At 33.1% G+C, this 16,200-nt stretch overlaps 1 protein-coding gene across 1 annotated transcript; it reads right to left on the bottom strand.

Moving 5' to 3' along the window:
• Window positions 1-315: 315 nt before the first annotated feature.
• LOC126890646 (uncharacterized) lies at window positions 316-2,157 on the bottom strand. Its single transcript, XM_050659746.1, has one exon. It carries the CDS (start codon window positions 2,155-2,157, stop codon window positions 316-318), a length of 1,842 nt encoding a protein of 613 aa, XP_050515703.1.
• Window positions 2,158-16,200: the final 14,043 nt, after the last annotated feature.

Below are 16,200 nucleotides of genomic sequence, written 5' to 3'. Positions count from 1 at the left end.
ATAAATATTAACACTAAATGTTTGATACTTTTCAAGAAAAAAAATTTAAAGGACCTGATCAAAGATATACTGTAGATGGGGATATTTTGATCACACATGTAATTTTAGTTTAATATGAAAATATCCCCAATGTTATTCACTTTGAAAACATATTTTGACAAATCTTATTTTATTATGACTTTTTAGGGTAAAAAAAATTATGAAACTTACAGAAAATAATGTATTTGATGATAATGAAATGAAACTGCACTTCAACAACTTAAAAACTACGAATTCTACAGAAAAATAAGGTATGTTAACGTGTTTCAAATTAAACTAAACTTCAACTACTTTAATGTCTTTTTTAAAAATGCATTTGGTGCTTCCATCTAAACACTCTATAGATGCGGGATTTGGTAAAAATTCAACTATATCCTCCTTACTAATTTGGGATATGTCGGCAGCAATCATCTTGAATTCTGTCTTGCTGGGTTTTATGGACTTATAGCCTATGACTATTACTTCCGGCTCTACCTCCAAAATTTTACAGACATAGATATAAGTTTTTTTTCCTCTCTGAGATAAGAATTTTGCTAAAATATATCTACCTGCTTGAACCTTATCTACTTCAGACTGCACCTCGTAGTTTTCTTCATTTTCTAACAAGTCTGATTCATTTTCGGACTCGGATTCATCTGACTGTGATATGTGGCTTTCTTTATCTGAACTATCTTCTGATTGCTGCTCAATTATTGCTGTTGACACACTAGCTCCGGGAGCTACATCTAGTTTCTTTTTTCTTGTTTTTGGTCTCTCTGGTCCTCCAAATCTTTGCTCCTTTAGAAGTGCAGTTAATGCATTTTCAACGGCGTCCGTGGGATCTTGTGGAGCGTCATCTGTTGGCAATTTTTTATAAACTTCACCCGGGCAAAACGGATAAATACCAGTAGAACGAAAGGAGCTAATTAAATTTCGCTTTACTGCTGACGCAATTTTATCCGTTTGTTGGGATGGACCACCTTTCGAAACTCGAGGAGTGACTTCGTCAAGAGTTTTTAATGTTTTCCTTAAAAGACATGAAAACATATCTTTTGGAACTGTACTTAGTCGCAAATTTTGTAATTTCCAATCCGTTAACGTCGTCCTCCAAGCCTGTTTCATTGGCCTGAAAAAGCCCACGTCCAGTGGTTGGCACAAATGGGTAGAATTTGGAACTAAGCATATGAAGTCAATTTCATGTTCAGCACACATCTTAAGATCTTCAACATCCATGTGTGACGACAAATTATCTCCTATCAAAGCTTTTCTTCCTTTTAAACGTCGTGCATGGGGTAAAAAGCAAGTTGTGAACCAGTCTCTAAAAGTTACGCCATCTATCCATCCACTTTGAGTACGATTATACCTCGTCCCTTGGTTGCAGCATGGTTTATCGCAGCAAGGTAAACCACACGGTCCATTTTCCTTCCACGTATCATACAGGTGAATGCTTTTATAAATGACGTAGGGAGGGAGAAGAGTTCCGTCTGCAGCAGCACATACCATAATAGTGGTACAACTTTTGGAGTGATTCATCACTTTTTCGGGGTACTTAATGCCTCTTTTGTATATGCAACGTTTTTTCCCTGGATCGTCTGACAAATTAGATTCGTCATAGTTGAAAATGTTGAAACTGGGCAAATCTTTAATTACTGGCTCCAAGTTATTATAAAACTCTTCTAGTGTAACTCTTGAAACAGCAGCTCTAGCACGTTTAATATTTGTTGCTAGTCGTTGCCCAAACGAATCCTTATGCCTATTAAGTAGGCTGTATGCCCAGTCAATACCAGGCAGATTATTTTGAAATATAGCCACGTTTTTTCCTTGTTGATCCAAATACCATTTTGCCATCATTCGTAGGTCTTGAATAGATAAAGGAAAGCCCCAGTCAGCACATTTAGCGGCTGCTTTTAAAATTGCTACCTCCTCTCCTTTGGTGAAAATAGTAGGACGTCCGTAGGTGCCAATATGTTTTCCTTTATATCTGTTATACAGTGTACCAAAGGGAATTTTATATTGTCTTGATGCTTCTCTAATAGATAGTGTACCTTCAACTACCCGTTCAATGGATCTTTCTAAATTTGCTGGAGGGTAATCAGCGTAACTTCTGCTGCCAAGTAATCTTTTATGCTTACGGGGCATTTTCCTGCAAGAAAGAATACGTTTAAATAATATTTATTTGACTAATATTTTCATCTGTTCGAAAAAACGATTATACGGATCGTCTGGGGTAACATTGATCACACGATCAATGTTGCCCATTGTATTGATCAATGTTTCCCCCAGTAATTTCACGCCGTACTCTTAATCACTCCCATAACCTGCTTACGTTATTTTCAGTGAGATTCATGATCAAAGTACTTCTAATCACTACATGAAAGAATACGTTGTATAAACAATATACTTACCGCGATATGTACGAAGTTTTTCACTTAAAAAAATTGATGTTAAACTCAATACTCCAAAAAAATGCTTGTACTTCTAGCACACGCGTGTGTATCGGTATCGAATGGTCATAAATACTAAATAACAGTAACATTGCTGCCGACTAGGCAAAATTCGGTTATCGGCAGTGGCTAAGCGCACACGCCTGAGGCATATAATTAATTTTTAAAGTTTTGATCAAAATAACCCCCGAGTTCAAAGTATCCCCAATCTACGGTACCAGGAATTTAATGAAACAAAGAAATCTTATTACAAAAAGAAATTATCCAAATGGAGAAAAAAAAAGAAAATAAACAGAGAAGTCAAGAAAGCAATAAGAAAAGACTAAAGAACGTATAATACACTAAAAATCGAAAAAACCATAGAAAATAATTAAGGCTCAAAAAAGTCTGCGAAGAAAACTAGATAATGGAAAAAGTCAGATCATTCAATTAAAAAACAAAAACAGCGAAATAACAACAAATAGATAGGAGCTTTAACAATAGTAGAAGACTTCTATGGAGAACTTTTTAAAATCAGACGGATGAACCAAACACAGATAAAAGATGCAATAAGCAAAACAATAATAAATCAAGGCTCTGAGCTCATGCCAGAAATAACTCTCAGTTAAATTAGACAAGCGATGAATAAAATGAAATGCAATAAATCACCAAGAGACGATGGAATAGTGATCGAGACTGTTGAGAATGGCGGTGAACCTCTAATGAGAAAAATAAAAGGTCTGTTTAATCTATGTTTGACAGAGAAATCCATACCATCTGAATGGAATAGAGCCAAAATAATTCCTCTGCACAAAAAAGGAGAAAAAGCTGATCTGGAAGATTACCGACCAATCAGTCTGTTAAACTATCTATATAAACTTTCCACGAGAGTAATCACCACAAGACTAGACAAGAGATTAGACCTATATCAAAGTAGAGAACAAGCTGGATTCAGAGCAAACTTTGGAACGAACTCCTTCTTCTTAAAATTCCCTCTATGGTTCATTCCACCAACATACGCCTGTTTTGGATTATCGCGAAAACGAATATTTCAGTGTGCAACATAAGAAGTACGAAAGTAAATGGCTCTAATAATTATTTCAATAAACAACAATGTAATTTGCAATTTATTTTCGTTCTTCATATTTTGCACAATAAAATATTCGTTGTCGAAATAATCCAACACAGGCGTATATTCGTGGAATAGGGTATACTCTCGGAAGTTGGATCATAATGGCTATGGTCACTTTGTTTACTGCTGCTTTGAACAGTTGTAATGAATTACAGTTAAACCATTCTCTAAGGTTCCTCAGGCCGGAGATGCGTCTTCTTCCTATTCTTCTTCTTTCTTGGATCCTTCCTTGCATAATCATTTTCAGCAACTCGTATTTCTCTCCTCTGGTAATGTGACCCAAATATTCCAGTTTTCTAGTTTTTATACTCTTCATAATTTCTTTCTCCTTATTTAAACGTCGTAGCCCTTCAACATTGGTAATCCTTTGAAGCCACTGAATTTTCAATATTCTTCTGTAACACCACATTTCGAACGCTTCAATTCTTCTTATGTGTTGTCTCTCTAATGTCCAAGCTTCCATATGGTATAGCAATATAGAAAATATGTAGCATCTTAGAGCCCTCAATCTGAGAGGCAACTGAAAGTCTTTGTTTGTAAGCAGTGTCTTCATTTTTATGAACCAACGATCACCTCCAAACAATAAAACGACTCATCGAAAAATCCATAGAATATAACAAGCTCTTAGTTTTAACATTCGTAGATTTCCACAAAGCATTCGATTCAGTAAAACTCGGCAGTGTTATAGAAGCACTAAACGAGGCTAATATATAAACGATATTCGAGGCTAATATACAGTGAGCACGTAAAGGTTGGAATAAATTCATTTTCTCGAGAATGGACGATTTTGGAAAAAAATCCCGAAACAGGTCAATTTTTATTTTTAAATTACAACTTTTTGGCATATATATCATACTAGTGAAGTCACCCATTTAGGCGTGATGACGTCATCGATAACTTTTTTAAATAAGAATAGGGGTCATGTGATAGCTCATTTGACAGGTAATTCAATTCCCTATTCAGTAATATAAACATTAACATAATTATCTATACAGGATGTAGAAAAGCAAATTGTTTGAATTAAATTTATTGACATAAAAAGAAGAATATGTGTAATTTATTTAATTCAAAATACATTTTACTACTCTCAGAAAACAGAAAAAAATGTTTTTGAAATGTATTTGAAAAAGAATCATTGCTTTTCGCTTAAATTTAATGCTCAAAATGTCAAGAGGTAGGTAGGTGGCTACTTTAATATTGAATTTAAGTAAAAAACAATATTTATTTGTCAAATAAACATTTTTCCTGTTTCCTGATAGCAGTAAAATGTATTCTGAATTAAATAAATTACACAGATTCTTCTTTTTATGTCAATAAATTTAATTCAAAAAAAAATTTTGGACACCCTGTATAAATAATTATGTTAATGTTTATATTACTGAATAGAGAATTAAATTACCTTTCAAATAAGCTATGACACGACCCCTATTCTCATTTAAAAAAATCATCGATGACGTCATCACCCCCAAATGGGTGACGTCACTAGTATGATATATATGTCAAAAAGTCGTAATCTAAAAATAAAAATTGACCTGTTTCGGGATTTTTTTCTAAAATCGTCCATTCTTGAGAAAATGAATTTATTCCAACCTTTACGTGCTCACTGTATAAAATATACATAAAAATGCGATAAGCTCGATACAACTACATGCTAACAGCAACCAAAAAAAAATCCAAGGAGGTATCCGACAAGGTGATACGTTGTCATCTAAACTTTTCATATCGACTCTAGAAAAAGCGATCAAAACCCTCAAATGGGGTGACAAAGGAATAAATGTGGACGGAGAGATGCTACACCACCTAAGCTACGCATAGGATATAGTCCTGATTGCAGACGATTTGGGTTAGATAAAAAAAATGTTGGAAGAACTTAGTTTAGCCTGTCATAAAATAGGCTTAAAAATGAATGTAACAAAAAAAAAATATGAATAGCTTAGTACCAAGTAAACACCTTGAAATACAAAATGAACAAATAGAACTGGCAGACAAATACAGTGCTCTTCAGATAAAACTATCAGATAAAAACACTAAGCTTGCCGGAAAAGGCACCCTCTCACCCCCCGTATCATCCCTTAAGTTTTTTTTAAATTACTACCCCCTTTTTTATTTTATATTTGGATTCTCCTCTTTGTACTGATTTCAAAAATATATAACACTTGATGCTTCTTAAAGTGATTAGTTTATGAGAAAAATAAATACAAAAGCAACAAAACTGGATTGAAAAACAATTTTATTACATATACTGTGTCCGTAAAGTATGGAACAAATTTTTTTTTAGCTAAACAGAGCATTTTAAGAAATAATCCTGAAACACGTCGATTTTTGATTTTAATTTACCGTATTTTAAAATAATATTCTAATATACAGGGTGAATCACTTTCGAGTAATGACGTCACCGTCACTTTTTTTAAATAGAACACCCCCATTTTGTTTCAATTTTCGGATTACTCTAGCTGAGCTGATTCCAAAAATGTATCACATGTTGATTCAAATTGGTACAGGGTGGACAAAAATACAATAGTTTTGTGTGTTCATAAAGTAACGCGTTAGTTAAATTAACAATATTATCAAAAATACTTATTGTATTTTTGATATTTTAGTTAATTTTTCATTTTAATTAATTTTTGATATTGTTTAATTTAATATTTTAATTTAATATCAACAATTAATTAAAATTTAATATTATGAGTACACACAAAACTATTGTATTGTTGTCCACCCTGTACCAATTTGAATCAACATGTGATACATTTTTGGAATTAGCTCAGCTAGAGTAATCCGAAAATTGAGACAAAATGGGGGTGTTCCATTTAAGAAAAATGACGGTGACGTCATTACTCGAAAGTAATTCACACTGTATATTAGAATATTATTTTAAAATACGGTAAATTAAAATCAAAAATCGACGTGTTTCAGGATTATTTCTTAAAATGCTCTGTTTAGCTGAAAAAGAATTTGTTCCATACTTTACGGACACAGTGTATATTTAGAATGAACATTTCACTACCAAAAATTTTAACAATAATTATTCAAAATTACTTTTGAAAATTTTAATAAATATTTTTGTAAATTTTTTTCAATAATTATTATTAAGATTTTTGATAGTGAAATGTTCACTCTAAATGTTATAAAATTGTTAAACAAATCATTTTTATTTAATCCAGTTTTCATGCATTTGTATTTATTTTTCTCATAAACGTATTTCTCATAATTTGAGGGAGATTGTTTGCCGCAATCAGTATAATATGATGCAATGGTTCATGAGAGAACGAAAGAGAATTTCGGAAATATTGCTGACGGTAGGCTTACATGTTCGTTTTATAACTGAAATTTTTTTTTTGTTAATTCAATCTTCTTCTTCTTCAAGTGCCTCATTCTATCAGCACAATGGCGATCATCACGGCCCATTTTATTCTGTCTGCAGCGGTTCTGAAGGGTTCCATTGCTGTTTTTACGCTCCACTACTTTAAAATTTTAAACCAGGATATGTATCGTCTTCCCGGTTCCCTTTTTTTGTTCCACTTTTCCTTGTATAACCATTCGCACCATGTTTATCATTTTTTAGTTTGTGACCAACGTGGCTCATTTTTATTCGTTCATAATGTTGAGTATTTCTTTTTCCCTTTTCATCTTTCTTGATGTTTCCGTGTTTGTTACGTGTTGTGTCGATGATGTTTTTTACATTCTACGATAACACCTCAAAAATGGCAAGCCTTTTTTCAGTTGCGTCCGTGATTGTCCAGGCTTCGACTCGATATAAAAGGACATAGAATACGTAGCAAGTCAACTAATTAATAACTAATTAATTTTTAATTAGTTCTAAAGACATAATAGTGAGGCGTTTTACATGTCTGCTTAGATGGGGACAGGGATAAGACTAACTACAAAAATACTGGGGGGTCGAAATGGGCTAAAGTAGAAGAAGCAGGCACATAAAGCTTCTTTGCGAACGACAGCTCAGGTTTTGTTGGTGGCGGGTCGTGGAATCGTTAGGGGGGTGAGAGGGTTTAAAGATGACTAACTACCATAACCAAATAAACAAAGGATACTTACACAGACTAGAGGACTTTTCTACTATTTAAAAATGGACGCCGTTTGAAAAACCCTCCGATACACATATTGGGTACTTACTGGACACACTACAGTACTTACGGATACCAATTGGGGGGACACTCATCTTAGATTCCTCGTTTGGGTCAAACTGGGCTAGTTTATCATTAATATTGGCTTCTACGCCATATTCCATTTTTTTTCTACTCTAAAACTTATACAGTTGCATTAGACATCTGGTTAATAACTTTTCAAAGGGTTATACAAAATAAAATAGGTACATTTTCAAAAACATTTATTTTCAAGCCTCAAACTTTATTTTTTAAAACAAAAAATTTTTAAACAGGAAATGAATGACTTGACTACAGGATAAAATATGAACAACTACAAATCTTACATGACTTTAATACAAAAAATCTTCAACTTTACCGGGCAGTATATGTCAAAATAAGATTTGACCTACATATTTCATTTGTCATTCTGCTGTCAAATGTCTCTGCCAATAATTACCATTGTGAAAACAAAATATTTTTATAAAAAAATTTAAAATTTTACCAAGTGTAAATTTTACTATTTAGTCGGAATTTAGTCACTTTTATTTAAAACAAGAATGTATCATACCTTTTTAAAAGAAACATCCATTGTCACAATTTAACAAAACCAACAAACTTTTTTATCCAACAGGTGGGCGGGGCAGGCATTCCCTAGTACAAAGGGGCTGTGGGAAACTGGAGACTTGAACACAGGGCTTCTAAAATGGGACAGAACAAAACAGGAACGAGACTATTGAGACCGAATCAGGCATCCCATCGGGAGTTCAACACGGGAACAGGAACAGAACATCACCACGCAAGGCCGGCCATCAGCTACGCAATAACGCAATTCATTTGTACTGCGTATTTGCACTTTCACTTCAAAAACTCCAAAATTAGGGCGTGAAACTCTCTACGAGCACTCCTCAATGGTCACCGAACAATTTGCAAACCCTTCACTTGATCTCACATAGCGACAATAACTAATTGATGCCGGCAAAGTGGTGATTTTTGTGAGCTCCACCGCTGGTTGACATATTCCCAGCTCAGTGGTTGATGTGGAACTAACTCTCTTCGGCGGAGTACCTAACCTTCACCGATTCTTATGCGTACTTGTAAGCGAAATTCGCCCCTAACGATGCAACTCTGCAAGTTTGGGACGAGTCCAATAATTTTTTTAAGGGGAAATAGGTACTTTCCCAACATTGCATAACAAATTGAAACTTTCAAACAGGGACGGCTTGGCATATTTTAATGATATTCAAATTCACAAAATAAATTGTAAAAATAGATATTCTTTTTGGGAATTTGGATATAAAATTAATGAATGCTATTAACAAAACATTGTAGCGGGAATCCATCTGCTACAATATAACTATCTACAGATCATATAGAGGAATCCGAGTCTCGAGGGGTGTCCGCTGAAGAAGAAGAAAATGAAAATTTTTTTAGCTCACATAAAGAGTTTGAGAAGGTACAAGATTCTGACACAGTATTAATTCAATTTATATCTTTATACTTTTATACCTACATATTTATAATAATAAATATAACTTTTCTCTATCATATTTGCAAAATTTATCGTATAGTACGTAGTATCTACTTTTAAATTAATAAAAAGATATTAAAAAATCTAAAATATATAATAATTACACGAACATTGTGAGACACAAATACATGTGTATCGTCAAGTCACGTGATTTTGCTCGAACGAATGGAATCGCTGCGATGAAGGACGCAAACAGCTACCGGTCTCTTTCTCACACTACAGCTTACCTATAGCTCTTTTCATTTACAAGCAAGCGTAATTTTTTTAATCATCTGCAAGGTAGAACATCTCACCAAAAACCTGTCTTTTTTAGATAATTTATTTATTCTTAATAATAACAAATACCCTACCAAAATAGCAATTGTAGAAATTAAATGAAAGAAAATATAGAAAATCACATTTTCAACAATTTTATTTCTCATACTTTTGGTCGAGAAGTGGAAAATGGCGGAGATATTGAGCAAAAACGCTTTCCGTTTTAAATCAAAATGACGGCTAACGCAACAGCGGAATTCAGTCGAGATTTTAAATTTGTACTACTATTGACATTCCCTAAAGATTAGAAAATAAAATTTGGCGCAGCTCGGCATGCAAGGTTAGGCCTGTTTTTCGTCTTACCCGATTGGACTGTCCCTGCTATCTTTGTTATCTACCACATATAATACGGAAAATAATACGGAAATAATTGTTGTAAGGGAAAAAGTTGGGCGTCTAGTCAAAATGAAGCTACACACGAAAAAATTAGCTTGGTAGTAGTAAATGGTGAAAATAGGCCTGGAATCCCTGACTATTACCTGAAAAATAAATTTTCAGATTGCTTAAAATACATACCCAAAAGTATCTAACAGCTCTCGGACCAATACTATGAAAGTGAACTAATAGAAAGTGAATTAATAGAAAAAAAACAAAAAGATATTAATATTAAGGCCACTCGCACTTAATATAATATTAAGGTCACTCGCTTCTCGCCCAGACAAAATCAATAAACTGATATATCAATGATTTGATTATATCAAAATAAGATATAATCAATTGAGTGCAATAAACTAGCATATCTATATTTTATAGACCTGACAAAGGCTATCGATCGCATCCAAGTCGGGGATGTCTTACACTTACTGTGTAGAAGAAACATACCAATCAATATGATAAAAACCATCGAAAACATCTACTTCCATTATCGAATATAGGCAAAGATAAATGGAAAACTAACACAGTTTATACCAGTATAAAGCGGAGTCAGACAAGGTGACTCGTTAAGCCCACTGCTCTTTAATATAATAATGGACGAAATTATAGAAGCAGTACGTATAGGTTATGGTTATAGAATGGGGAACAAAGAAATCCAAATATTATGTCATGCAGATGACGCCGCATTAATCGCCGAGACAGAAGACGATCTCCAAAGGTTAACAACACACATCTTCAATACAACAGCCAAGAAATACAATATGATAATATAAGCAGAAAAAACCAAATGTATGATAACATCTAAATACCCACTACGATGAAAATCGAAATTGATGGGAAAATAATAAAGTAGGAAGCAAAGTTTAGATATCTGGGTTATATGACCAGTTACGGAGAGGTTGAAGGGGAAGTACGACAACAAATCTTTATAGCAAGTAAAGAGGCGGGATCTCTTAATGACACAATTTTGACGAACAAACACCTAAGACAGGACACAGAAGCAAGAATCTATAAAGCAGCAATTAGACCTATATTGACATACACGGCGGAGACAAGAGCTGACACATCTAAAACGAGACGACTAGTAGAAACAACAGAGATGAAAATACTTTAACGAGTATCAGGGAAAAGTCTGTTGGATACGGAGAGAAGTGAAAACATAAGAAGAGCATGCAATGTATAAGACATAAATGGAAGGGTGACAAAACGGAAACAGGAGCGGAATGAACACATTAGTATAATGGCAGAGGATATGATAGTACAAATAGCACGAGATAAGCCACCAAATGGACGGAGAATTATTCGCAGACCAAGAAAAAACAGGTGCGATAATTTACACAATTTAGGAGGATAATATTGAAGAAGAAACAGGCTCTAAAGCCTACATAGAAGAAGAAAGAAGAAGAAGAGGACAATTATAATTATTAAAGACATTAATTTCTCCAATGGTAAATTTAACTCATATATTTTAACTCATGTAATCTCCAAAGTAATCATTTAATCACTGTCATATTTGATTCCAGTTACGGACGCCTATGTATACGAAAATGCTATTTTACAGCAAATCGCCGATTATTCACAATCGAATGCTCTAAAGAAAGTAAAGCAGCGAGAAAAAGAGAAATGGGGAAAGCAAGTCTTCTACTTTCATTAACTATTGGAATTAAATCGAAAAACTTTTTAAACATAAATCTGCTGTTTAGAGAGAGGAAGCGATCGTATCTCTCGAATGTCTCTTATTTTTTCTTATGTTACCTGATTCGATTACTTTAATTGCATTCGATTCTTTGTTCATTTAAGAAAGTACATTTTATTCTTGTTGACAATACATGAACAGTATTGTTCAGATACCGAATAGAGGATAGAGGATATCAGCCTAGCGTATAGTCCCTCCGACAATACAGCCGTAAAATTACCTTTCTTTTGCATCGGAACTTCGAATTTTATTGTTACGGTTCATTCTGGAATATACCTTTACAGAGAGAAATAATATAATGTTTAGGGTTCATAAGCCATGCCAAGGCACATGAGTTTTTAAATTTTTTTTGTTATTGTGAAAAACAACAGCTTACACTTAATTAGTTGTTACGTCAAACATGTATGTACTTATACAGTGTGGCAAAGCCTAATGCACTAAATTCATTATTTGGTAAACCGGTCGATTTTTATTTTTAACTTGTGATTTTTAGACATATATATATATATATATATATATATATATATATATATATATATATATATATATATATATATATATATATATATATCATACTAGTGAGGTCATCCATCTTGGCGTGATGACGCAATAGATGATTTTTAGCCCGGCATTGGTCGCTAGGTTGGCTGTTACGTCAGTGGTCACACGTGAGATTTTGTCTCACGTATCCAACTTTTGCTTTTTTTACGAGATAAAATTTTCAAAACAGATTTTATACTTAATAAAGTTATTACTAGCTTTACACAATGTGACTGTTGATGCGCTTGTATGCTTCTTTTCATGAGCATTTTTCAGTGCGTCACAAATGACAGAAAAAAAGGTAAGTCCATGATAATATACATTTTCGTGACATGACATTTTAGTTAAATCTGGCAGTTGTCACATTTTATTTGCAATTTGGCATAAAATCAAGTCAATTTTGTTTATTGCATTCATAAAATGGTATTTTCTTTGATTTGTATATTCTTATAAATTGTTAAGATTATATTCGTAGATATATTATATAATTCGCAAATTATTTTATTTTCGATTATGGCGCCATCTATTGACAACTAGGATAAATGTTATAAATGTCACCGACGAAATGTAATCACCGACGTGCGTTTTTTTCTGTCACATACAATTTAATGCGTTAGAAATAAATCGAAAAACTGTGACGCACTGTAAGATCCTCATGAGAAAAACTCTACATTTTAATCTAAAAGTAAAGAAATAATATTAATTTTAATATTTCAATATAATTTAAATTTCAAAATTTAAATCCTAATCGGTTTTCCGAACACCTATGTCCCCCAATTAGTTCGGATAATCGACGCTCTACTGTATTTCAACCCAATCCAAATGTATAATTACAATATGATTATAATAAAAACTACTTACCAAATTAGAATGAGTTTTCCTTGTCCAAAATAGTCCAAAAGTCCAAAAATATAGGTATATGAAAACTTTAAAAAGGCAGTATAACTATTAATTAAGTTTTGTTTGTTGTTTCTTTTCACACAAATTTTAAAACGCAACAATCATAAATAATCTAACTACAGCTGTGTCACAGCCGCCATATTGAATAATTTTTGAGATGTCATTTGAACATTAAATCAGAACAAAGTTTTAAAGAAGTTTAACTTCAAAAATTTATATGCAGAAAAGAAATACCACGGAATACAAAAGTGAACGTTTTCAAGTCATTTTGTAGACCTCTTATGACTTTTGGCAGAGAGTCATGGATATTAATGGAACACCAGAAGAGCAAGATACAAGCTATAAAAATAAAGGTACCAAAATGGATAGAATAAGGAAGACAGATATACGGAACGAACTGAAAATCCACTCCACATTGGAGTTTATGGAAATGAGACAGCTGACTTTGTGGGGTCATTTACACTGGATGAAAGATACCTACCATACCAATGAGAAGAGTGTGGGAAGCAAAATTGTTGAAAAAAAAAGTAGAGGAAAACCAACACAGACATGGGATGAAGTAATCGGAAGAGATTGGAGAGAAGAGTGAAACAAAAAAAGGCGATAGGTTACCCCAGCTAATTGAAATAATATTCGAAAATATTACCTCAATCATCCAAGATAGCCATCGCTATACCCTTAGCTTAGCTCAGTCTCTCAGGTGTGTGTTCGTCTTGTCCTAATCTTAGATGTGAACTATGAAGATTCGGAATGAAAGCAAACAAAACAGTATTTTTAACTAATAATGTTTATTGTTCGATGAAGATATAATAAAAATATTACTTAGTAAATGCATTAACAAATATATTCAAATTCTTGGCAAAAGCTAACAATTTCTGGATTATACGTATGGATGGCTTTTGGTGTTGGTTCGATGGTAACTTCTTGATGTCGAATGGTGCTGCTGTGAACTTCTCGTAGACCTGGGCAGATGTTGTGGCCCTAGGTCCCTGCAGCTAAAGATGTTGGGTGCTGTAGTCTGGATGTCATGGTCTCATTCTTCGCCTTAACCTTCCGATGACCAACCTTTTTTTGTTACACGGATGACCAAGGGGGGGAAAATGACCCCAGGTAAAAATGTCAAAAATGACAATTAACAAAAAAATAAACTTTTTTTTTTAATTTTTAATTTTTTTTGGCATCGACTTTATGTCATTCAGCCAGTCACAACATGAATATTAGTGTCATATGTAGTGTGTATGTTGAGTAAGTGTCTTGTTACTTTGCAAAGTCGACGTCATTAGCGTGAAACTACTTGTAATTACACATAATAGGCGTAATTTTACTAAATATCAACTTCAGAATATATTTTTTATTCGTAAAATATAGGAAATTTTTTTTATTTCACAATATGAGGATATGTAGAATGATATTAAAGTCAAATAAAAAAATAATGAGTTAAAAATTAAAAATACTTTTGAATTTATTAAAGAAAAACATACGCCTGGGGTCACAATTTCCCCCGCTTGGTCATCCGAAGGTTAAAGTTGCATCAGTGGTGGTGCATGAGGCTTAGGTTCCCGAAGAGGGAAAGGTTGATTTCTTTCCAAAAACTAGAAGATAAAGACACATATCAATCATCAAGAAGAAAAACCAAAAACGAGCCATTGTCAAACAATCGTAAAAAGTAGTTATTGGCTAAGGAATAAAATAAAATAAATACTGACGGGACTAGTCAAATAATTTGATTAAAGTACGAAAAATCAAAGAATATCCATGAACGATCACATCAATCACTTATTTTGTATTTGCTGTTTTTTTCTATAAATAACAAACGTTGGTTATAAAAAATACAGCAAATACAAAATAAGTGATTGATGTGATTGTTCGTGGGTATTCTTTCATTTTTCCGACTGTATGTAAGTTAAAAAGATATATTTAAAACAAAAATATCAGAACACATGCTTTGACATTGGAGGTTAGGTATATAAAAATATTAGAAAAACTGTTAGATGTAGAAATGTAATTAAAATATCATAATATGTATTCTTGCCCCAAGAGAATATGGTCTGATGGAAAATAAATCTAATATTCGAATTACATGCCTATGTAAGGAATAATTCTTTCCTTCCTTTTTTAGTTTGTCAGCGTGTAGGGATGAAGTGTCACTGCCATGACAGTGGGACGTAGGAAGTGGCAGGCATGTTCCGTATTAAGACAGATATTTAGAGAGTAAAGATATACGGAGTACGTTCAGTATGTTCAGTTGATGATTTAAATGAAAAGAGATATAGAATAAATAGAAGGTAATAAAAGAGGATAATAAAAGAGGGCGCCAACGAGTTTTTAACGAAGAAAATTATTCTCTTATCTTCTTAACTTATTATCTGCTTTCTGTCTTGTTACAAATATCGAATGGGAAAATAAACGAAAAATGAAAGTAAAACGTACTAATCGATACTTGCATAATAATATCTATCTTTGAAATTTGATTTGTTTTAATTTAAATTTGTAAACAATTGAAATTTCCATTGCTAATTTCAAATAATAGTTCGTTTCCATTTACCTTAGTACGGTCATGAATTCAGCCACTTTCTGCCGATTGAGTTTACCAAACTTTGTATAAGTATACACAAAGGAAGATTTAACTAAAGGCGTTCAGTAATAGAAACGAGATGAAATCAAAGGAGAACGGTTCATTTGTTTTTTCTTGCTCTTTTCCAATAGGCCGAGCACAAGGAGACAAGTGCTCTAAAAGTTTGAGCTGTTAATGAAAATTTTAGAGTCTTTTGATCGCATTGAATTAAAAACTGTGTAAGTGTTTGAGTTTGCATGGATTTTGTTCAGAATTTGGAAAGTAATTTAACATTTTAAATATATACTTACATACAAAAACTCCTTTTATTTTTCATACTATTGGAAGAGTAATTTTTATTAAAAGTAAATAAAGATACATTTTTAGTTTCTTATAGTCCAGTCATAATCTCAGAGAGGTTTGGAAAATCTTAGAACTACTGAAGTTTGTAACATTTTGATTTAGAATATTTTAGCACATATTCAGTGGTAGGGGAACAAAGTATGCTAAATGTGCAGTTACTCGAGAGCTTTGGGGACCTATTGAGTTGTGAAGAGTAAGTCCTAAAGCCAAAGAAAGTTAAGTAAAGTTTTCGATTTTAGTGGGGACTTGTCCA

The sequence above is a fragment of the Diabrotica virgifera genome, chromosome 1 (assembly GCF_917563875.1).
Source record: "Diabrotica virgifera virgifera chromosome 1, PGI_DIABVI_V3a".
NCBI classification, from domain to species: Eukaryota; Metazoa; Arthropoda; class Insecta; order Coleoptera; family Chrysomelidae; genus Diabrotica; species Diabrotica virgifera.
The sequence above is the reverse complement of the archived record's forward strand: the minus strand, read 5'-3'. Positions and strand labels throughout refer to the sequence as shown.